The sequence below is a fragment of the Musa acuminata genome, chromosome BXJ1-1 (genome assembly GCF_036884655.1).
Source record: "Musa acuminata AAA Group cultivar baxijiao chromosome BXJ1-1, Cavendish_Baxijiao_AAA, whole genome shotgun sequence".
NCBI classification, from domain to species: domain Eukaryota; kingdom Viridiplantae; phylum Streptophyta; class Magnoliopsida; order Zingiberales; family Musaceae; genus Musa; species Musa acuminata.
Window position 1 is genome coordinate 9,947,878 of NC_088327.1, and position 23,905 is coordinate 9,971,782.

The 23,905-nt window shown below is 35.7% G+C and overlaps 3 protein-coding genes across 4 annotated transcripts; 2 read left to right on the forward strand and 1 right to left on the reverse strand.

The window, feature by feature from the left end:
* The first annotated feature begins 20 nt into the window (after positions 1 to 20).
* LOC103993447 (uncharacterized) lies at positions 21 to 8,732 on the forward strand. Of its 2 annotated transcripts, XM_009413525.3 has the most exons (9): positions 22 to 558; positions 2,098 to 2,238; positions 2,994 to 3,404; positions 4,633 to 4,737; positions 5,382 to 5,522; positions 6,332 to 6,535; positions 6,811 to 6,903; positions 7,002 to 7,113; positions 8,245 to 8,732. In XM_009413525.3, the coding sequence occupies exons 1-9, from the start codon at positions 64 to 66 to the stop codon at positions 8,286 to 8,288; spliced, it is 1,746 nt and encodes a 581-aa protein (XP_009411800.2). In that variant the 5' UTR covers positions 22 to 63; the 3' UTR covers positions 8,289 to 8,732. The 2 variants fall into 2 exon arrangements, with proteins under 2 accessions (XP_018684474.2, XP_009411800.2); XM_018828929.2 differs by lacking the exon at positions 7,002 to 7,113 and having other exon boundaries at positions 21 to 558.
* A 1,019-nt stretch (positions 8,733 to 9,751) lies between these two features.
* On the reverse strand, positions 9,752 to 14,507 carry LOC103993437 (enoyl-[acyl-carrier-protein] reductase [NADH] 1, chloroplastic). Its single transcript, XM_009413513.3, has 13 exons — positions 14,312 to 14,507; positions 13,433 to 13,701; positions 12,417 to 12,526; positions 12,272 to 12,327; positions 12,063 to 12,147; positions 11,919 to 11,966; positions 11,657 to 11,731; positions 11,479 to 11,590; positions 10,930 to 10,981; positions 10,796 to 10,847; positions 10,651 to 10,708; positions 10,274 to 10,372; positions 9,752 to 10,150 (listed from the first exon to the last, which is right to left on the reverse strand). Exons 2-13 carry the CDS (start codon positions 13,695 to 13,697, stop codon positions 10,014 to 10,016), a joined length of 1,149 nt encoding a protein of 382 aa, XP_009411788.2. The 5' UTR covers positions 13,698 to 13,701; positions 14,312 to 14,507; the 3' UTR covers positions 9,752 to 10,013.
* Positions 14,508 to 18,636: 4,129 nt separating this feature from the next.
* Positions 18,637 to 23,634, forward strand: LOC103993429 (zinc finger CCCH domain-containing protein 14). Its single transcript, XM_009413501.3, has 3 exons — positions 18,637 to 18,899; positions 20,000 to 20,060; positions 22,549 to 23,634. Exons 1-3 carry the CDS (start codon positions 18,827 to 18,829, stop codon positions 23,327 to 23,329), a joined length of 915 nt encoding a protein of 304 aa, XP_009411776.2. The 5' UTR covers positions 18,637 to 18,826; the 3' UTR covers positions 23,330 to 23,634.
* The last annotated feature ends 271 nt before the right edge of the window (positions 23,635 to 23,905 follow it).

A 23,905-nucleotide genomic window follows, 5' to 3' on the forward strand; every position in this document is an offset into this window, starting at 1 on the left:
GTAGTAGAATTATATGGTTCTCTCTCTCTCTCTCTAAATTTCTCTAAAAGAAAAGAAGAAACGATGGTCGAAGACCAGGTGGAGCCCTCGATCGCCGCCGCCTCGTCTCCTCCCTCCTCCGGCGCGCCCACCCCCACTGCCGCCGGAGGCTCCCTTCAGTTGCTCCTCCGCCCTCGACGCGAGCCCTTCGAGCACGGCCTCCTTCCTATCCCCAAGCTCATTTTCTCAGACGGCACCCTAACCCTAGCGGCTCTTGCCGACAAGCTTCTCCGCAGATCCATCCCCTCTCCACACCGCGTCGACGCCACCAGCCTCGCTGATGCGCTACAGATCTCGCTCGACTACGCTCGCCTTGCCCTCGACACCCTTGCCTCCGTCCTACCTTCCGAACCTGATCCTGACGGGACTGCCGACGTGCACGTTCTTGTTCTCTTCCTCTGCATCCAGTCTTACAAGCGGTTGGTCCCCCGTCCGCACAAGGACTCGGCTGCTATTGCTGATGTCTGGCCCTCGACATCAGCCTTCGATGGCTACCTCTCTGCCCTGTCACCAATTCAGGTTGGGGAACTGTTCTAATTTGTACGAGTTCGTTCAGTCATTCAGCATTTGGTTACGAATTTTGCTTTCTAATGAAAATTTTCGCCATTAGATGCCACGAATAAAGCTTGATAAGATCTAACTTCAATAATTTAGATTGATATCGAGGTGCATGACAGTGTTGTGGTTGTAAATAAATTGTTGCCAACGAGACAGTTCGATTTAATGATTGAAACCTCCTGGCAAACATTTAGGACTTGCTTGTGTAATGCAGAATAGAAGAATCTGAGAAATCTCGATAATAACTATCTAGCAATTGTTTGTGAAATATAGATTTATATTAATAAATATATAATTAGTTATAGATGATTTAAGTAACATTTGAGTTACCTTCCAATTGCTCTACAAACATGTGCCATCAGATCGTTCTAGCTAAATGATAATATCTGAACTAGTTGAAGAGCTGTTGTGGGTCTAAATGTTGCACCCTTGGACAGGTGTGTTCAATCATGTATCATGAGACTTTGAAGATGATATAGACAAAGATAATACAGTACAGTTCAGTATGTGAAGCAGGAGTGGTGGATCAAAAATGGACCCAGAAACTTGTCATAGGAGGGCACTAGTCAATGAACCATTTCTTTATAATACAAATATTAACTATAATCGAATTCATTCGATGAGAATAAGATATGATATATGTGTCAAACAAATTGTGTCTGGATTGGATTAGCTGATAAGTTGAATAGGGCCGAATTGTGCTTCAATTATACGAATGAATTTCTGACCTAAAAATTTGGACCATGGATTAGAAAACAAAAGGTAATCTTAGTTCAAACTGAAATGGTTGCATTTTTTAGACAAAAGAAAAAAAAGTAACTTCTAAAACTTTCATAGAATTTATCAAGCTAGAATCTTCTCCTCCTTCAAGAGAAGGAAGAAATAGAAAAAGGGGAAGTGGTACTAATTCATATTATAAATAGGTACTTCATTGTTACCATCCAATTGATGAAGGTATCTAGATATTTTTCAAGTTAATTCTTCCACAATAATGTTCTTTCTTCATTCGGTCACCTCTGGAGATGTTATCATATGCTGATTTGTGGAAATTTGTAATATACAAACATCTTATATTCTGAGACCTCAAAAATCATAGAGATTGAAACCATTGATGGTGGAAGTTCTGTTTGTGGTTGTAGCTCATTATTTCTTATTTTGATCACTTTTTTTCAACTCTACATTGATGGTACAAGTTTCTTGAGTCTTGATTTCATTTGTTGTTCAAGTAGAAAGCTGGATATGCTCACTGAAATCAGCATTGAAACAATTTTCTTTGAATTGATTAAGTGAAGAATTCGTTTTCTATTTATGAAATTTGGATCACATAAATGTGATTCAAGAAACTTGTGTCCGATTGCTTTAATTTGTAGTCATGCTGTGCTTTGGTATATTTTGTCAGGTCATGATAAGTCTTCTCACCATAGTACCAATCACATGTACTATTTTGATGAATGGAAAAAAAAAGTCTTCTGTATCCTAACTTGGTAAATTGTGTGGCAGCTTGTACGCAGTAACAGTCGTCGTTTTATGCCTTCACAAGCAGATGAAGAAGCTCATCAGTTATCATACTTACAGAAGCATATGGCCAATATTGTTACCCTTTTGGCAGAGTCTGTTGAAGGGGAGGGCGATGAGTCTCTGGTTTGTCATATTAGGACACACTAATGCTTTCTACTCATTTTTTTCCCCCTTTTTTTACCTCTTCTGTAGCATATATTTACATGTAATTATGAATTTTACAGTCTTCAGATCATGCCAATTTACTTTCCATATCTTCTTGTACCATTGGAGTATCCTAAAATTGCATTTTCATAATTTGTTTACGGTAGTTGAGAATCTTGGTAAAATATCTTCACCTATTTAAAATCTGCATCAATCGGGGGATATTTCTTTGCCAAAGCTATATAATGAGGAATGTTAGATACAAAGGAGCTTGAAATTCTATCAGATTGTTGAAGATAACATGCCTAGTTACCCGTCTTGCAGAAACCTAATTCAGTGACAAGTTTATCTTGAGCTATGTGCTTATCTAAATCATGATTTGGCACACTTCAAATGTGGAAGAGCTTAAGAACTTTGTGCATATGTATGTATACTAGGTCGTTTGACATGTAGGCTCAAAGGATTGCTTCACCAGCTGTTGGTGAAACCCTTTGCAGTCATCTTTTAGGGTTTTCTGTGAATGAATTTTTGCCCATGCATGTACATATCTCTTACCGTCTGTTTCTTTTTTAGATGACTAAATATTTGTTATTCTATAAATAGTTGACTTTTGCACAAGTCTTCCTTCACAGATCATTTGAGTTCTTTCAAGATGTCACATACTAGTACAATTATTTTCGTGTCAATGTGACATCTTTTTGGTAATTGTTTTTGGTTTAATGTCTGGTTTATAGGTTTTGACAATGGAAAGATTTGAACACCTTGGTTTCCTCCTCCATTTCTCCGAAGGAATTCCATTGACCCAAGCAGCTCCTTTTTTTGCTAATTCAGATCCAGATATGCCTGCTGTTCCTGTTTCTGCTGGCCAAGTCCATGATTGGATTGTTCAAAACATAGTTGCTTCGTTGGAACATAATGCTGAAAAGGTATTAGCAAAGGAAAACGGAATGCAGAATTCTTCAGACTTGGATGTGCCTATGGCTGATGCCTGCTTAAGTCATACAAGAGTCCAAAGCAGCAGCTTGCCTCTTGGCACCTCTGTGTCTTCTAATTCAGCGTACTCTACGAGTACAACTTTTGTCGAGGGTGTGTCAAAATCTTCAGTGGTGAAGCAGCCATGTGATATTAAAGGGCATTCCATAAAGGTAAGGCGACATTGCTGTACCTTTCATTTATACACGTCCCTCTTATTGCTATAGTATTTGTATATTGATCTGATGGTCTGAAGTAAACCTTCGATTAAAGGTTGACAATCTCAATCCATATTGAGTTTTGGCCAGATGGTGGACTATAGTATGGTAATCTGGTGTAAATCAAAATTTCAGCATATATTTATAAGCTGCTAGCAGGGTATAAAACATAAAAAGAGTTATACGCATCTACACAATTCACATGGTGTCTTCTTAGGATGAAAATGACCGTTTCCAATTTTTAATTAGCAGGTACAGATTCACATATGTATATTAACCAAATACAAATTTTGTAACCATATTTGTTCTAAATAAATATGGGTGTAAACGTGATATGCTGTGTATGCAATTTCATGTTAGATTCTAGGAAATTATGGATGTTTATGAATGTGAGATATCATGAGACGAATAATTAAGAAAATAGTTCATATATATCAATCATTTTTATTGGATGGGAAAATTTTAGAGCAAATGCGAAAAACAAAAGAAGCATGTGAAAAAAAACTAAATGAAAATAATCAAATAGAACTTTTCTTAGATTAATATCAGTTTGTTTGACATTTTTAGATATGTTGGAATTTGGATGTCCAGATTTGATTGAAACTTGACATATGCACATCCAGAAGTTGTGGATTAACCAAATTCTGATGCATACTGATATGTCATGTATACATATTTATTTAACCAAATCAGACTCAATTTGGGCATGACTAACTCACTACCCTGTCTTCTTTTTAATCTCACTGAGTTTGGTGCAGCAATGTTTCCAACCCCTACTCTCTATGAAGCCCTTTTTTTCTGATCCCTTCTCCATAACCAGCCTGATTTGTGCTAGATGTAAACAAACCAAAGTTAGCCACTTCTAGGCATCTACATGTATCTTTCATGCAAAGTGTGCAGTTCATGTTCTGCTAGTAGGAACATACAGGATGGCACACCTGGTATATCATTGTAAATCTGATGTGTAATGAGCATTGACATTGGCATTAGGAGTCTACAATCGAGTTTACAACATCCACCATTTCATACTAGGCTAGATGTATTGACATGCTTTACATTGGTTTATCTCTGCTCGTGTTTGATACATTGCTATAGTTGAAGTTCCATCATGGTGTAGTCAGCTTTTGTGGTTTGATGTCAGCTTTATTTGGTTCTGCTTGAGAATAAAGTTATTATGCTGCAGGTGTTAAATTGCCATGATTCAGTGATATACATATTGGCACCCTTGAGATATGCGACGATTTATGGGTGTTCTGATGCAACTATTGTTCTTGGTGCCATTGGTAAGGTATGTCATATGTTTATTCACACCTCATTGTTCTTATCAATGACCAGTTTAGAGCAGCATTCCATGTGGTACTAGAACAATACATATTTTGCCCACTTTCTTTTTGCAGTCTGAATGACTAGTTTTTGAGTCACGGAAACTATAGACCCTACAATGACAGGAACCTCCATGCACTCAGCTGCCCTTTTTAGTCAAGCTTAGTGTAGCAAGTTACACACATATGAAGCACAAACCATCTGAAGAACTTACTGTACCAAATATACAAATAAGATGGATATGTTTTATAACAATAAGATATTGGTAGAAACTATATATATATGTACTCCACAAGCTTGTCAATGGCATACTCAACGGGTCAAATAAGAGGTTTAGAGAAAGCACAGTCTGGCAAGAATGCCTCGTACTTCTTTCCAAATAGGTCTCTTTATCAAAAGTTCCTGTGTCTTACTACCCACTTGATACAATTTCTGAACAAGGTATTAAGTAGGAAAAGATTAAGCCAACTGCACTTAGATCATCAATGATTATAAGGTTCTATGCTAGCCATGTTTATGTTATTTACTCTTGGCACATGAAGTTTTGCTCATGCTGTTTTATTGTTTTGTTTTTTGATCTAACATGTGTTTTTTCTATAAATTCATTAGGCTGTTAGAGTGGAGCATTGTGAAAGGGTACAGGTTATTGTAGCTGCAAAGCGCATTTGCATTGCAAACTGTAGAGAATGTGTGTTTTATTTGGGGGTTAATCAACAACCTCTTATTGTTGGAGATAATCATAAATTACAAGTAAGAAATATTGATTCCTTTTTGTTTCACCTTTTGTTTTTAATGTCCTTTATCTATCGGTGATCTCTTATTTTTAAATTGAAAGAGTGGACCCCATCTATATAAAATTATTGATGTCAAATATGCATGATTTTCAAAGCGTGGAAATATAGATGAGTGGGGACGACATCTTTTATGTTGGTTTGGAAATCATACATAGATGGAGTCCTTGTTGGTTTTCATATATGTTCCCAATTGATCTGTTTATGCAAAATAAACATCAGTATTTAAAACAAAGAAATTGATGTTGAAATAGATATCTGCAAGATAAAAAAGAAGTAAAGAATCATGTTTATATTATTTGTTTGAGGGGGTTGAGAAAGATATTGCTCATAAAAGAGGAGTGTTATGGATGAAATAGCGATCCTATTATTTTCTCATTTGGAAGTTATGTAAGATCACTATATAATAAGGCATGCTTTTGTGAATTATAATTATTGGGAATTGGAAAATGGTACATCCAAAAATGATAGTGTCCCATACATGAGTTGGGTGGCTGGTGATACACAATTGGATAGGAATGATTGCTTCCATAACTGAAGAATGAGATTGTGGTTTTACAAATCAACTGACAGTGACATCCTACTGCAACTTCTCAAATTAAATGAAGTACAATGTTTACTAAGTGGCTGGAAGCACCCTTAGATCGACACCAGAGTTAGATGTTGTGGATAATGTTCATGGACTATGACATTTTTTTAAAGAATAAAGCATCTTGATTTGTCTATTATCATGCAGTATTGAGTTCTTTTTAATTTCTTTCTTCTCAGGTTGCACCATTTAATACCTTTTACTCACAATTGGAAGAGCACTTAGCTCAAGTCGGTGTTGATTCAAGTGTCAATCGATGGGATGAACCCTTGGTGCTGGGAATGGTTGATCCTCATGATTCTTTGTCTCACCCTGCAGGGATCTCAGATGTTCAAGCTGAGTCAGCCACATGTGTTGATCCTGATCAATTTACTAGTTTCTTGGTATGCTCAATTTTTTTTACAACTGCTTAGTAACTGGAGCACTTCATATCTTTAACAGCCTTTTCAATGTCATGTATTGCCTTCTTTTTTTTCTTGTGAATGCCTAAATAGTACCCTTATAGTTTGATGGTATTTATTTTTCCTTGACTACTGATTGATGCTTAGCTGGGTATTGAATGTGAAGTACTTTGTCTGAAATTCTAGTACATGCTTCTATGGCTTTCTTTCTAGTCCACAGATGCAGTATCTAAGAGTTGAAAAATATATTATTGCAGATTCCAAACTGGTTTGGAGCCGACTTACCACAATCTACAAAAGATAACCCATTTCCACTGCCTGAAATATATGGAGCATCCCAGCAGAAGAAGGTAATGTCCACTAAATATTATGATTGTTGCAATTGTGGCATCTAGTTTTATTTCTTCACGTTCTTGATAAAACATAAGCTTTCTATAATTTTGTCCAGAAGTCAAATTTGATTGATATTCAACAAGCTATCAGGAATGTGCATCTTGATGAGAACCGGGAGCGAGAATTAACATCTGCCCTACATGTACATTTTAAAGACTGGTTATATGGTATTGCTCGGTTTCCTACTATTCAATCCAGCATAATAGAACTTTGCTTAACGATAAGAGTCTTTGCTTCAATACCCTATGCTATAGGTGTCATTACATGTTGCGTGGTACACTACAATTAGGATATCTAGTATGCACTATAGATACATGGTAAGTAGCAGAAAAAAATGATGCCAACCAGTATTGGTTGACTTTTAAAAAAAAAAATTGTTTCTGATCATACGGGAAGGTACAGATTGGACATTGCTCAGTATAATGGTATGGTACCGGTCATATCAGTTGTCAAAATAAATATTGGATCGAGGCTTAAATCCTAAAGTAGCGGCAATATCGTTTAGCATATGAACTCTGTCTTGTTATATATTGTATCTATACTCTGTAAAATACCTTGTAATAATATGTAGATATCTTCAGGGTTTTAAATGGATCAGACTTGAATTTAAACTGGCTCCTTATGAGATTAGTAAGGTGAGAGATTGGCAGAGGGATTTGGAAGGTTCAGAGTGACAAGAGGGAAGGAGGGGTAAGGTACGCTAGGGGGGGGTATGAGAGAGAGGATAGAGAATAATAAGGTGAGAGATCAGGAGAGAGCGAAAAAAGGATCGGGGAGAAACATCATAGTGGTGAGAGGAAGGGATGGGTAAGGTGTGCTAGGGTTAAACTTTAACATAATGTCATATTGTTTGTTCATTATTCGCTGTAGTTAGCAGTGGGTATACAACCGGCTATTTATCAAGGTGATTAAAATCATATACTATATAGGACAAGTTAGTCATGTTGTTTATTGCTGGATCAGGTCTGTATCCAATCATAGTGTGAATTATAGTGCTGGATGAGGTCATTACTTGGATTGTCAGATCGTAAACTCAATCCAAATCTAATTTAGACCATATCGGATTTCAGATGGATGCATCAAGGTCTGATTTGATCTCAGATATAAGGGTCAGCATCAAATAGATTCTTTCTTTCTATAGCCCTAGATTTCTTCACAACACATTTCATATCTCTACATTAATGTTTATAGCTCTTCTGGAAGATAGTTACTGGGTTCTTATCTCTTTTTTTCTTTTCTAATAATGTCAGAAGACTCGAATGATTTAAAGAAGTGATCCTCTAAAATTTTTCATGCAGCTTCGGGGAATATTCGCCAGCTATATTGTCTACAAGCTGATTGAAATGTTAAAATGTTTGATTGCTGGAGGTAGTCTATGCCCACTGCATTCCTTACAAAATAACAAAAGGTTCTTCCCCTCTCAAATTAGACCTCACATGCTTTACAAATTTTTCGATATGTATTGTAACTGGCATCCGCTGTGACTGGAGGTCGGCAAACTAGTTCTGCATCATGTTGTTGGATGTACATTTGGAACTAGGTCCTGTTGTGTGTTGAGGGCTTCAGTTTATCATTATTTTTTCCTTTTTCTTCTTTTCTTTTCCTTCCTAAAACCTTTAGTTACCCCTTTTCTTCAAAGATCGTGCTGGGCATGTTGTGGTTGCGGTGCATGGAGCTGCAGTTATTGGTTAGCTACTGGTCAATAATACTGCTAGTGAAATTAGAGATTTCCCTCATAATTTTATCCAAAGGACATGAATGTGGGATCCGATTGTGATATTTTTCACCTGATCGATGTGTTTATCTTTGGTTCAATCGCCTTGTTCTCTAATTCCCATATGGACTATGACATGTTGTACGTAATGCATTCTATCTCGCATTTTTGTGGCACATAAGTCAGTTAATCCTACAACACATGTATATACTGCATAGGATTATGTGTCAGATGTCAATTACAAGATTCAAAGATTTGATATTTTAACTGTATGCAGTTTCTTGGTCTCTTCTATTTGCTTACCAAAGTCTTCCATCATAAAGCTCATCACCGCTGAACTTGACCCAGGTATTTGTTTAAGCTCGATGCATGAGGTTTGGTGTACTCATTTATTTTTTCTGTTCATAACATATTTTGTAGCTTTTATTGATTCTCTATTCGTTGAATTAATATTGAAATTTTCTTTAAAACACCTTCGTCCTTCCCTTTCTCCGATGGCCGTTTCAGAAACCAGCCAGCCCCAGAAGACGGGAGAGCAGCAGCAGTTGCTGCTGTGCTTCCAAAACCAAAATAGTCGTGCGGTGGTCAAAGCACGAGTACTGCACACAGAGAGAGCAGCAGCAGCAGTGGTAGGCGTCACTGCTGCTGTGCTCCGAAAACCAATATTGTCGTGCAGTGGTCAACGTGCGAGGGCTGCCCGCATAGGTGAAACTGAATGTAGATCCTATGCGGGACTATCTCCACTGGAATTTTACAAAAGGACCTGAGAGCCGTCCATCTCGACTACATTTAATCTCAACCGTGCGTTTTGCTTCTGATTAAAGTGAATCTGTTCTGATCAATTGGACGGTCGGTCGGTTGAGATTAGAAGACACGTGGTATGGATGGGTTTTAAAGGACCCCTTGAACTATCCTATGCAAGGAATCCTGTGTAGAATCTATATCGGACACGAGAAATAAAGTCTTTGTATGATCAATTGGACACAGAATTTTTGTCCTATATCGAGCCTGACATAGTCAATGACAAATAAAACTCAAATGCAACTTATACCATGCAAAGTAGGCGCAGAAGTTAAAACTCTGCGACCTAATTAAAATTACAAAAGTAAAATTTATTAGGATTGGCCATAGTCATAGAGCAGACCTCCTCATCAAGGGAAAAAAAAAAAACTGAAATCTAGCACAACCAACTTAGATGTTCATGAAAAGCTCCAAAAGAAAAAAAAAAAGAACATGCAGACAACGAACAAAATCTAAAACCTAAAACAATTTTAACATTTTAGTTGCTCCAGTACCAAGTTTCAATGACACCACCACAGATGAGAAAATTGGAGGTTTCCACTCGTCTTGTTCCTAATTTTGTGTTGCCAGTGAGCGGCTGTCAATTGCAAGTCCCATGGTGTTCAAACCATTATCCACATAGACAACAGAACCAGTCACTGCTGAGGCCAATGGGGACACCAAGAAGGCTGCTGTGTTGCCAACTTCATCTGTCAAAATACGTTATTTGATTCATGAAAAGAACATATGGAAAGAAACTGGGAAGAAAATGGCACGCTCTTCAGCTGGACGGAAAAAGAAAACCAATGAACAATAAAGAGTTCGACTTTGACCTGCCAGCAATTCTTTCTGCAATGGTGCATTAGAGTACGAGTAATCTATCATCTTCTCGATGAATCCAATTGCTTTTGCTGCTCGGCTTCCCAATGGCCCTGGGCACATGTTTGGCCAAGACAGTCATTGAGATAACAGTTGCAAATATATGCATGCTCTAGTGGTAGGTGGCTTGCAACTGAACTGATAGGTAAAATGTAATTGGCAAACAACGATAACCATAAACCACTACATGTGTCGCTCACAAGGGAGAAAAAGATTAAATGGTCAGCTAAAGTGCTTAAAAATTCCTTGAGGAAAAGAATCAAAAGGATTAGCCTCATTTCTAACAACAATAAGACTTCCAATTCTTGATGTGACTCATGAAGAAACGTACCAGCCGATATTGTATTTACTCTGATTTGGCCTCTTCTCCCGGCTTCAAAAGCTAGCACCTTCAACCAAAAACATATGTAGTCAGAAATTAATTTAGAATACAGTAATAAATGTCTATGATAAAACGTTGAAGATTTGGCACTTACTCTGGTATCACTCTCCAGGGCTGCTTTTGCTGAACTCATTCCACCTCCATATCTGCAAGTCGAATAAAAAACTAATTACATGGTCTAATCATCCTATTAATTGATATTGACAAAGAAGGCAGAACAGACTTTACCCTGGGATGGTCCTTTCAGAAGCAATGTATGTTAGAGACACCGTAGCACCCCCTGCCACATTGAGATGCACAATTATAACATAAGCTGACCAATTCCCAAAGCAGAAGTTGCAAAGGATGAAACTATCAAAATTTCACTGCAAAAGGAAAAGAATCAAAGAAAATCAAGATCCATGAAGCCCAGCTAGTACTAGAGGGGTATCTAAGGTTTGCATTGGGTAACTTGAAGGTGAGGAACGGTGAAAATCCTGTTAAGTACATAATGTTTCATTCCCATTTGGAATTGTATTTTCTGTGTTTCTAGGTTATAGCTGAAACTGATCTTTCTTCCTCTACGGCTCACCCCTTCTCATTCTCACTTCTACTCATAAAATACACTTCCTCTACAGCTGTCTATAAAAATGAAATATATAATGAAGGGCTCCACTGCATCATTATACAATGTAACTTAATACCAAAAAATGAAAAACATACTCTCAGACTCCTCCCCTGCCAAAAAAAAAGGACACAATAAATTCTAATTTGTCTAGTTATGGAAACAAAACAAACCTGGATTCATTATTGGAAGGAAGTGCTGGAGTAAGGAAACGAAAGAATAACTTGATGCTGAGATAGCAGCAAGATATCCTCTTCTAGATGTCTCCAGAAGTGGCTTGGTTACCTGTTTACAGAAATTATGATTTTGAAGTAACAGAGAAGAATCAAATAGAAGGTCAATAAATGGTACCTCTGGTCCATTGGCAAGAGAATGCACAAGGATATCAATGCTTCCAAAATCATTCTTCACGGATTCAGCTGCTTCCTGGACAAGTTAAAATTATAGCTGCACTATAATAACTCAGCCAACATAATTCAAAAGCATCACCGTCCCATAGATGATAGATAAGATTGGTGTGCATTATGAGTTGTTAAAGAAAAATGCATGCTATTAATTATCTGATTACAAAAGAAATATATATTTTGGGGAAGACAAGGATTTAGTAATCTACCTTAACAGTCCAATTAGAGGACCCTGCATACCGTTTGTTTGTTTTGACCTAACGCGATAATATACCAACAAAAAATTATTGACTAAAAATATAAAAAAGCAAAATCTAAAATAAATTATATTATGATAAGCATTTATTTTATACATCTTCCGGAACATCCTCGGGAGAATCATAAACGGCATCAAGAGGATATACTTTGGCAATATGCATAAGAGAACCATTTGGCAATCTGCAGGATAACACCATTGGCATGATCACTTGATAGTGTTACAAATCAAGGAGGAATCCATATGCTAATAAGAAGAATCAAATAAACCAAAACATGAATGCATACGATTTTCGTAAAGTCATACCGGCGTGATTCATCAAACTTGCCACGCCTTAAGCTTGTCTCAAAAATGTTCAGTGCCTGCACATGATAGTATGCTCCATAAGGAAACTTGATAAGTAGCTATTCGGTACTAACAGCAAAATCTATTGGAATGCAAATTCACATACAGGAACCCATGTACCAACAAGAATTTCTGCCCCAGCAGCAGCAAGAGCCTTTGCAATTGCCCAACCATAGCCATTGTCATCAGCCACTCCAGCAATAAATGCTCGCTTACCTAAATAAACAATCAAGCATAGTGGAGCAGCATACCAAAGATGGAATTGGCTACTGATGCACAGGAAATGGGGAGACCAACTTGGAACTATCAAATTATGTGATACAAAATTCATAAAATTCCATGTCATCAATTAAGGGATAAATCACCTAGAATGTTTTGTAAAGCAGTATTTTGAACGTGAATTGTGAAAAAAACAAACCTCCTGCATGTTATTTTCATAAAGATGGGATCTCCACTCGAATGTGGTCTATGAAAATTAGAGTTAGTAAGAATGATGAGCAAGATAGTAAGTGCTGGTATAGAACTACCCAAAGGATGCGACTCACATGGACGCAATGGTCCATGCGGAGATCCATCCATTACTGGCAACAAAAGTGTACCATATAAAAAAGGAAAATGTCATGATACTTGGTTTAGCCATTCAGCTTCGCTTCCTAGGAAAAGCATGGCATATAGCAGTTTCATTGATCTATATAAATATGGACTTAAATATCAATTATCATCCCCTGAATCTGAAGTTCTGTAAAAGAAATTATAATAATTTTAGCAAACTCCCCATTGAGGCATGGAGGTGCTCGTTCATTTCCCATTTCCCATTTTGGAAGGAAGCTCATAACACCAGACAACTTATTTTGGTGCACATTGTGGTATATCTTATTTCCTTTTGCCTCATATACACACTAGGCTAAAAATAAAAACCAGTATTTTTCTTTTTTACTTCTAAGGCAATTGAACAGTATATTAACAAAACTTCAAATTAGTAAAGATTTTAACATTTTAAGTAATATAGCATTTTGAGATACTTCAAATTATTTGCTGTCATGTACAAAAATAAGTATGAAGAAAAGAAGATGGGCAAGTTTTCAGTCAAACTAAGAGGGAACTGCACAAAGAATGCTATACCTCTTAGATCAATGGGCAATCCATATGCAGTTCTTTCCTCACTTTCCCCAGACATTGCCCTGGTTACAACTCTGCAATACTTCGATGAGTATCTCTCACAAGGAGATCGGATCGAAAATATGCTTGATGAGTTTGCCAATCCTTGACTGGCTCCTTTCAGGTTGATCCTCGAAAATGCAGTCCTCGACATGAACATTCTCCCAGGAGAAGAGGCGCAAGGCCTTGCTACCACCACATGCAAACCAGCAGCTGCTGATGCTCCCATTATCCTTGCAATAGCAGATAAGATAGAACATAATGGCCTTAGGTCACATACACGAACTGGATCCCAATGTGCAGTACGTGCCATGCAGCATAAAAACCCTAATTTAAGACCCTAATCGTGAAATAGCATCAAAATGCCAAAAAATCTTCGATCAAGAATCAAATCCAACCGATAGAATCACACATTAGAGGCGGGGAGCGCAAATTTACTGAAATGAAAGCAATCATCAGAGTGTCAGGCAAATTAAATGAAAAGGAAAAAACACAGTATTTGAATGTGTCATTATCCCAACATTCCATGCCGAGACCGATATATGTATGTAACCCACAGAAACTCCATCTCACTGCATCCGATCTCGCGTAGCGCATAAAGGCTTCTCCTACAACACCGGCAAGGGTAGATTTCCTCCCCATCCATTCCGTTCCATTGGGGTCAGAATGCATCCAACCAAACATCTCGCGCAGAGGAATCTGATCCGTCGAAGCTACTCTTATACGGCATCTTCAAGCACAAGTCCAAGAACGTTCCGCCAGATGATAGGGACCAGCGGCATTCCAATTCCCAGACAAATATAACAAGAAATTCCGACGAAGAAAGAGAAGAAAATAAGCTACCGGTCTCTCGCCTGCCGGAAAAAGACGCGCAGCGCACTCGGCAACGCCGGGTTTGACTGGGAAGCGGGTTTCGACGAGATCGAAGTGGCGCTGCGACAGGTCGCAGCGGCGGAGAGGTCGAGAGAGCCGCCAGCAACAGGTGAGCTTAGGGTTTGTGGTTGGATTAGGCGGAGCTCGAGCTCAATCTCGTGTGACGTGACTTCTTTGAGCTAATAATATGTCGGAGAAGATGTTTTTGTTAAGTATTCATAATGTGTGATGTGTAATTGTAAAATATTTTTAAATATTTGATAAGTAATTAATGAAAAATATAATTTAAATATGTATTGATATAAGTATTGTTGGGTAGAATTATATTTCAAAGATCGGTCGAATACTATGTAATAAAATTATCTTCCAATATCTTTTAATATTTATTTAAAGTATATATATTAAATTATTTTTAAATTTTTTATTGAATATTATGTAATAAAATTATCTGAAAATATTTTTTTAAAATAATAATAATATTAATATTAATAATAATAAATCACCAAAACTAATTTTGTTGAACCTCAGCTACTTAACTCTTTACTAATAATAATATAGCTATTATGATATAAATTTATTCACTTACTTTAAAGATGAATAGGTATTGTTCCGCAAACTTTCAATAAAGATAGAAAATACTATCTTAATAATGTATCTATATTTTTTTAGTAATATTTAGAGATTTTTAAGTTTAATCTAACACTTACTTGAGTTGACTACAAATACGAGTATAATCGTAGTCATTTAATAGTGTAAATTTGTAATATATGTTCATTGAATATTTATAATAATATCTCATAATTTTTTGTTAGATTATATGATCATGTTTAATTGGATAAGGTGTATTACAATTCTGATTGAATTATGATTAGAGCCATCAACAAATAAAAATAAATTTTAATTATGATAGAATTTTTTATTGAAATGACACTAATGACATTGATTCTCTTAATTACTTAATATGTATACTATACAATAATATATATATATATATATATCTTTTGAATAAATATTTAAAATATTAGAAGATAAATTTGTTAGGTAATATTAAATCGATCTATGGAATATAATTCTACCCAACAATGCTTACATCATTAGATATTTAAAATATAACTTTTATTCATTACTTATCAAATATTCAAAAATATTTTACGAGTACACATCACACGTTAAGAATACATAATAAAAACATCTTCTCCAAAGTATTGTTAGAGCAAAGAAGTCGCGTCAAATAAGATTGAGCTTGAAATGAGTCGAGCTCAAGCTTCGCCTAATCCAATCGCAAACCCTAAGCTCACCGATTACTATCATTGGCAGCTTTGCTTCCATTGGCGGTATCATGGCATCGCAATCGTACATGAATTAGGGATCGGAGGAGGTGAATGAACAAAGGAAAGATTCGAGGGGAATAAGGGGAGGAGTGAGGGATCGAGAGAGATCGATCGAAACCCTAGTTAGGGTTTGGGCGAGAAAACAAAAGTCGAGCCTCGATCGAACGAGAGAGAGAGAGAGAGTGAAGCAATGAATACCACATAACATCACGTGCGTAAGAGAGGTCACGTGCAGATGAGTGGTTGGGGTTTCGTGAATTGTGATGGGCTAAAGAGCCATTAACCACACATATCTCTAAGAGATTATATTATACTTTGATAAATATATTTGCCTAAAACTTAATTACGAGACAATAAGAATTACACTCATATTATGTAAATATTTATTTAATAATTTAATAATATTTATACATAAGCTTTATCTTTTATAAACATTTTTAGATAAATTTTCTTAAAAAGTTCATATTTTAATTTATATAGGAAATTATCCTTATTTTTAATATTCTTAAATAAGTACTTTTTTACATAATACTTAAAATACCCCAATAACATTCCTTTTTTTTCTCTTGTTTTTTTTGTATGGATCGGTCCATAGGGTGAATTAGTTTACTTATACTATTTTTTATACTATATTATGATTTTTTCACTAATGTCCAAAAAAACACTGTAACATAGAAAAAAAAACTATAACATAGTATTTGTGTACTGTGTTAAATTTAATAGAGAGTTAAAAAATATAAGCATAACATTTTTTAAATTTATAAAAAAAATACTATGCTATAGTATTTTTATATTACATTGTAATTTTTTAAAAATATTGATAATAATAATTGGACTACTTTGTCCTAGTATGATATAGTTTATGTGATCGACCTAGCTCATGTGGTAAGGTATGATTCAACCATATAGCTAGGCATGGATCAGCTCATGTGGCTAGGTACGATGCATTCCATGTGGTCATGTTTGACCTAACTGATATGGTAAGGTACGATCCAGCCACATACGATCCAACCATGTGGTTAGATATCGGCCAGCTCATGCGGTAAGTACGATCCAATCTATGTTGTTAGATACGACTCCAACTCATATGTCTATGACCAACTCGTGAGTAGTTTAATGACAATACTCGGCCCAACTTATAAATGAGGCTTAGCTTAGTTCATAAAGTTAAGCCTACCTAGCTACACGATTGACATTAGAGATATAATCGCTCCTTTTATATTACCCATTATACTTCAACTCAACTTAATACTTGGAGGAACAGGTGTATGCAGTGTATATTAGTTGATCTATTAAAAAAAGTGTATGGATATTCTAAATATTAGATTAAAAATAAATTATTCAATAATTCTAATTATCAATATTATATTAATAACATCTCACTAATAGCCATAGCTCCCAAACGTGGGATTCTATTCTATTATATTTAAATTTATTTGACTAAATTTAACTAACAATGTGGTCATACTATATTAATATTTTTTAAATAACTCACTTTTTACATATTTTTATAAAGAACTACTTTATTGATATTACTTTGGTAACATTCCATTAATAACCCATGTTTATTGTGTGATAGATGTGCTTCTTAAAACTTAAAATTAGTTAAAATCGTGATATCTTACATGGTTTTCCTAAAATTATCGGTAACACAGATCCTATTAAAATATATTTATCTAAATTTAATTAATAATAAATAATAATTTTTAATCATATTAATTTTTTTCAATATTAAGATACAATAAAATCGACCCAACTCCATGTGTTATTAATCGGAGGTTATTAAAGTAATATAAATATTTTTTAAAAATAATTTTACGTGTAAAAATTTAAATTGTTTTATAAATATTAATATAACATGACTTAAAAAATTTACAAAATTAATCGGAGGTTGCTAATGTAACATCATTTTAAAAAATATAGTTTTTTGCAAAAAAAATTATTTGATAAACATTAATATAGCATGACAATAAATCATATTCATTCTTGATTAAAATTAGACAAAAGATCTTTAAAGGGAGGTAATATAATCCCCCATTAAAGACCAACCAAGTGCATGTATTAATGGAAGTTTATTCAAGTATTATCAATCTCCTTTTGAAATAGAACACTAACCAAATGCATGTATTAATGGGAGGTTATTTAAGTAACATCAATCTCCTTTCAAAAGAAAAAAAATATTAGATGAATTAAAAGAAATATTTTTTTAAATGGCTCTCATTTTTATAATTATCAAATAATATACTATTTTATCCAATATATAAAAGACTCTCAAACTTTCATTTTTTTTTTATAGATTGTTTATTATATTATTTTCGTCAATACCTAAAAATATATTATAATATAATATAAAAACACTATAACATAGATTTTTCTTTTTTTACAAATTTTATAAAAATATTATCTTTATATTTTTTAATCATCTATTAAAATATTTTCAATAGTATTAAAAATATTATAATATATTATAACATAGTATGTTATAGTGTTTCTTTTGGATATTAATGAAAATATCGTAACATATTGTGAAAATATTATATGTAAATCGATTCATCAAATCCGTCAGAATAAAGAAAGGAAAGAAAAGAAAAAAATAATTAGGATTTAAGAATTTTAAAAATAAGGATAATTTCCTGAAAAATTATAAAAAAGATGAACTTTTTTGAAAAATCACCTAAAAATATTTATAAAAGATAAAGATTATGTATAAACATTATTAAATTACTAAATAAACATTTGCATAATATGACCGTAATTTTCATTGGCTCAGTGTTAAGTTTTAGACAAATGTATTTATCGGAATGTAATGGAATCTCACATAAATATATGTTTCTAATGATCCTTCGGCCCATCACTCCACCGCACGTGACATCTCTTACGCACGTGATGTCATGTGGTGTCCACGGCATCGCCAATCGCAGCGCGGACTACAATATGCCTCGTCAGAATATTTAGTTCGGAGGCTTCGAGTCCTGCGCCACAGCCTGTCCTCCACGACTCTCTTTCTCTCTCTCGGTCTGTCGAGGCACGGGTTTTCTTCTCCCGCCCAAACCCTAACTAGGGTTCCGGCCGATCTTTCTCAGTCCCTCGGTCCTCCCCTTATTCCCCTCGAGTCCTTCCTCCGGCTCCTGATCCAGATCCCGTGGCCGGCGCCATGGAAGCGTCTCGCAAGAGAGGGCCGCCGGACGCCGCCAATGGAAGCGGCCCTGCGTCGAAGCGGACAAGAGGTAGGAAATGATTTTCTGGCCTCTATCACCTTCTTTTTCTACATCTCCTTCTTCTTTTCGAGGTTCGCCTGGTGCTGTTTTATACCTTGGCCGCCTCTGTCTTGGTAGCAGAAGATAGGGTTCAAAAAGTAATTTCCTGGGCTTTTTCTTCCTCTTCTCTTTGTTTTTTGAATTCTATTTGTGCATGGCAGGCTACGCTGCTTTAGCTTGAAAAGTTGATGATTTTTTTGGTCTGATGAACATTGATTTTGTCAAGTTTTTGATGTCATATTCACTTTTCAATAGGTTCGGAGGTATGCAGGTTCTATTTCCGTCTAATCTGTTTGGTATTTGATCAATTTTTACTGACATTTTATACAACTTGCTTTGAGGGAAAGGTGTTCAGACGTTGTTGTTGTAAGACGGCTGTGTTGTTGTTCTGGCATCGGCACGTTTAGCTTCTTATGGGTATAGATATATTGTACCATATCTTTGTCTTCCGTTTAGGGCTTGTTTTGAGTTTGTTTCTGTTTGTGAGGTTGCATTTGTCGGCTTACGTGATAGAAAAGAAAAATCTGGCCAATAGATACTTCATGGTGTCTTCTTTTGTCGTGCACATTGTTTTCTGATGAATAGTTACAATATAATTTCATGGCCATGTAGATGATTAAGGCTTGGGCAAGCTCAATAACTTTCTTTCATTATATTCTTTACTAAAGAAAGTGCTGGTTCTAAGAGTGACTGTTGTCGAGAATTTCTGACATTATAGGGGTCATCTGAATTTGTTGTTTTATAGTTTCACTAGCAACTAGCTGAATCAAACTGCTGTATGCCGCTATCAAATTATAATTATATCAAAACTACTGGCTGCAGTGATTTTAGTAGTACACAGTTGCTTCCGGATTTTCATATTGTAAAATTTTGAATAACTTTGAGATGCCTTCTTGTCAATTGAGAATTTTAGTAGTGTTTTAAATTCTGATGTAAATTAAAAGTTTGTTGTTGTCAATCTATATACCTATTTTCCCCAAAGGGTGGTAAACTGTTTAATATGTACTTTAACTACCAAGATTAGTAAATGAGATGAACTTAACTGAGAACATGTAACTAATGTCATACAGAATCGGACTCTTTCCAACATGGTATAGGAAGCAAATCGAAGCCATGCACCAAGTTTTTCAGGTTATAATCCTAACTTATCTAAAATCCACATCATATGACAACTTTTGTTTTTGCAACTATGTGAAAATTGGAACGAAATTGTTTTTTGGTGCTAATCTATCGGTCATCTAAGATTTTTTGTACAGGTTTATGTGCTCTAAGCATGTTAATAACACTGAACAGAGTAAATTGGAGTCCACAAGAAGAGCATGTATCGCAATTCTCAAGTGATGAACAACTTCATAGCAACTATATGGAAGATAAATATTTTAATGATTTGATTGATATGGCTGGTCACATCCAATTATCCGGTTACTTGTATATATTTCGCCTGTTTTCTCTTTGCCTTATCTGTTTATTTCTATCAAAAATTGATTTATCTAATTGGATTAGTTCTTTGGTTGTGGGAAACAGAATTATATTGGAAGTAAGACTGTGTTTTTATACATTGTTTGTTACTGTTTCTTATTTCCAGTACAAACCTAAGATTAATTTGAATGACAAATATGTAAATTGTTGAGAAATTTGTTTACAATGTTTATCTCATTTTTATGAACAAGTAGTTAACATTCACCTTTGGAATTAGAGATTGTATCATCTACCTCCGGGCATAACGACAGACCTGGTGACCCATGTTTGTGTCACTTTCCTTTTACCCTTTCCTATGCATGTCTTGTGTTAGAGAGTTCGTTATATCTCATTTTCTATTAATTATCACTTTGGAAATAAACAGTCATCTCCACTTGCCATTCGTGGTTTACATACTTGAAGCATATCTAAACTATATGTTAAGGATACTCATATTTGAACCCTAAGCGCACAATCGTTGCAGCTATGGGTAGATGATGTTGTAATAATTTATTTGTAGCTTTTCCTTGAAGAATGTAATCACCTAATTCAGTCACTATACTGGTTTACTATGATATTAGATACTGAATTTCAAATCACTTTTTTACATAATGATTCACATCAATGGAAGATGCTGACTTAAACAAAAAGTAAATTGCGTGACTAGTAATGATTAAACAATGCTACACTTTCTCCTTCAGATATTATGTCATTTGGGAAATTTGAATTATGTTTGAACTTGACTAACACTCATGTAAAATTGTTGGTAAATTATTGAAAGTATTTATTCCATTTAAACAATTACTGGCATCAACATCAACCTTGAGGACCATTAGGAACTGGTGGTAGGAAATCTTTTTTTAAAGACATCTGAAATAACTCATTGAGATCTGAGTTTTAAGTGTTGTGTAAAGACATATATTCTGATTTAAATTAGGCTACAATATAATAGTATTGGGAGAAAATACCTGAAAATATATTGAAAATTGATATGAAGCTCCCTTCATAATACAAAGGAAATATGGCAGCTAATCTATGGTGTAGTGGACTTTTTCTTTTTCTCTTTGTATGTGGGGTTTTTTGATAATGTTGCTGTCACTCTGTACATGTTGTTCTGTGGTGTTCGTTGCCAATTAAGATAGACTTGGTTATTAATATGGAAACATGAGTCTAAATCTAAAACACAAAAAACTACATCTGACATTTTTATTAGATCATCTTGCTAAAAACTTTGCCATGGGAAATTTATACATGCACACCACTGTCCTCCACTGAAGATGGCATTGTTGGTGGTTGACTCATTTAATCAAATAAATTCTAGTAGTTTATCATCTTCCTTATTATTATAATATATGACAAGCAATTTTGTTAATTAAGCAGATGAAGGAAAAGCATGAAATTAAAATTTAATTTTCTTTTGTTAAAATTTTTTATTGATAGAATGACTTGTGTGCAAGAAATTGGCATATAGTTGGCTAAGTAAACGTCGATGATTAGGGTTTTCACAAGGCGTAATTGTTGACTATTGAGAGGTGATGACGGTTGGTGATGCCATGTGATGAAAATTTTGTCAGAACTATAATGGTTGTAATGGGGGTTGCCTGAGGTGATTGGTAATATCTTTTGTGACTGTCCTCTGTTGCATCAGTTCACCCCATTGATGTTACTCTTTTATTGGTCATGCTAAACTCTGATTTATTCCACATGGTAACGTTTTGTAAATCATGGTATTACTAAAAGTAATGGGTATAATGTAGATATGCTTTTACTGTCTCGTGTGTTTCGTGAATTATCAATGCGTTTATGCGATGGTTCATTGACCTATGTTCTTTGTATTTTTAGTTCTTACGTCTTATAGCTTTGGAGTCGACTTTCTAGGAGGATTTCTCCATTGACTTGTGTGGAGTAATATGGAGCTGCCTCTATTGACCCACTCATCTAACTTTAAGTTCTAGTTTTATTTATTTGGTAGATGTATTGGTTTTGTTTTTTAATCTTTACCTCTAGGTATGTTCTCTTTGTGGCGATGTGTGTTGTAATTTTGTATGCAAATCTCATCTAATAAGAGAGATGTTTCTTTCTTTATTTTTATGTTTTTGGGCAGTTAGTTTCTTTATATGCAAATATGTTGTCTGATAGTGGTCCTGGTACTGCTCTGCAGCACTGCTGGTTGCCCATTTGGAGAGGGTTGCCATTTTCTCCATTATGTTCCTGGTGGCCTTCAGGCCGTTGCCCAGATGAACAACCTAGGCAACCCAGCACTCGCACCTCCTGTGAGGAACCCAGCAGCCCTTTCTGCCATTCATGATGGTGCTCCTGCGCCTGCTGTGAAGACCCGCTTATGTAACAAATACAACACAGCAGAAGGTTGTAAATTTGGAGACAGATGCAATTTTGCCCATGGAGAGCAGGAGCTTGGCAAACCAAAGGTATCATCCACTGATGGTCCAATGGCACCTCCAATGGGAGGAAGACCGGGAGGTCGATATGAGCCAGTTCGTCGATTTGAGCCAGTTCCCCCTTCTACCGTGGGTGCTGCTGCTAGCTTTGGAGTTTCTGCCACTGCAAAGATCAGTGTGGATGCATCTCTTTCTGGTGCCATCATTGGGAAGGGTGGAGTCAATACCAAACAGATTTGCCGCCTGACTGGAGCAAAGCTGTCGATACGGGAGCATGAGTCAGACCCTAACCTGAAGAACATTGAGCTGGAGGGATCGTTTGATCAGATTAATCGGGCAAGTGCAATGGTGAGAGAGCTAATCGTTAACATTAGTGCTACCACTGGGTTGCCAGCCAGGAATTCGGCTCCTGCAGCCACAACAGGCTCTCGGAGTAACTACAAGACTAAGTTGTGTGAAAACTTTGGCAAAGGGTCTTGTTCTTTTGGTGATCGGTGCCACTTCGCACATGGGGAAAGTGAGCTGCGCAGGGCTTCCGGGTGAGATTAAAACACCAGCAGCGGTTATGTCATTTCCCTAGGATCTGATGGATTCCTAAAAGAAACTTTTCCGAGCATCCATGCGGTTAATGACTCGGGGTAATTTTAGTGGTACTTTGCTTCCGTAGTTTTCCTGAATCTTGTTGATTAAATTTAGACTCTGCTCGTTTTCTGGTTTCTCTTGGATCCATATCTGCCTGGTTTCAGCTGTTAATGATATGGTGATAAAATCCTGTGATATCGGAATCATTTTGTACTGTCTCTATTTGATTGTGATTAAAAGGTGACTTTGCAGTGACCTTCTATTTAGTGCTTAGTCTTCCGTGTCTGACTGCCTCATTATTGTATTTGGATTACGAAGATAGGATTGGCTTGAACACCCATGGGAGATACCAGCATTCTTGATGACCAGAGATGTTCTCGGTGATCCTACAGCTTCCCTGGTGCGATAGCTGTAGCATATAGAATTACGTTCAAGTTACTTTTATTAGTTGATGTGTTCGAAAATGATATACCAAATCGATCAAAATGATATTTCATCATGAATCACAGCATACTGTTAGAATGTTTTTCTAATATT

Coding starts and splice junctions, on each gene's coding strand:
- LOC103993429 (XM_009413501.3), top strand. CDS start 18,827: ATGGAAGCGTCTCGCAAGAGAGGGCCGCCGGACGCCGCCAATGGAAGC. Junction 18,900..19,999: donor TGCGTCGAAGCGGACAAGAG/GTAGGAAATGAT, acceptor AATGTCATACAG/AATCGGACTCTTTCCAACAT. Junction 20,061..22,548: donor CCATGCACCAAGTTTTTCAG/GTTATAATCCTA, acceptor ACTGCTCTGCAG/CACTGCTGGTTGCCCATTTG.
- LOC103993447 (XM_018828929.2), top strand. CDS start 64: ATGGTCGAAGACCAGGTGGAGCCCTCGATCGCCGCCGCCTCGTCTCCT. Junction 2,239..2,993: donor GGGAGGGCGATGAGTCTCTG/GTTTGTCATATT, acceptor TCTGGTTTATAG/GTTTTGACAATGGAAAGATT. Junction 6,536..6,810: donor ATCAATTTACTAGTTTCTTG/GTATGCTCAATT, acceptor ATATTATTGCAG/ATTCCAAACTGGTTTGGAGC.
- LOC103993437 (XM_009413513.3), bottom strand. CDS start 13,697: ATGGGAGCATCAGCAGCTGCTGGTTTGCATGTGGTGGTAGCAAGGCCT. Junction 12,527..13,432: donor ATTGCCCATTGATCTAAGAG/GTATAGCATTCT, acceptor TTGTTTATTTAG/GTAAGCGAGCATTTATTGCT. Junction 11,732..11,918: donor CCTCTAATTGGACTGTTAAG/GTAGATTACTAA, acceptor TAACTTGTCCAG/GAAGCAGCTGAATCCGTGAA.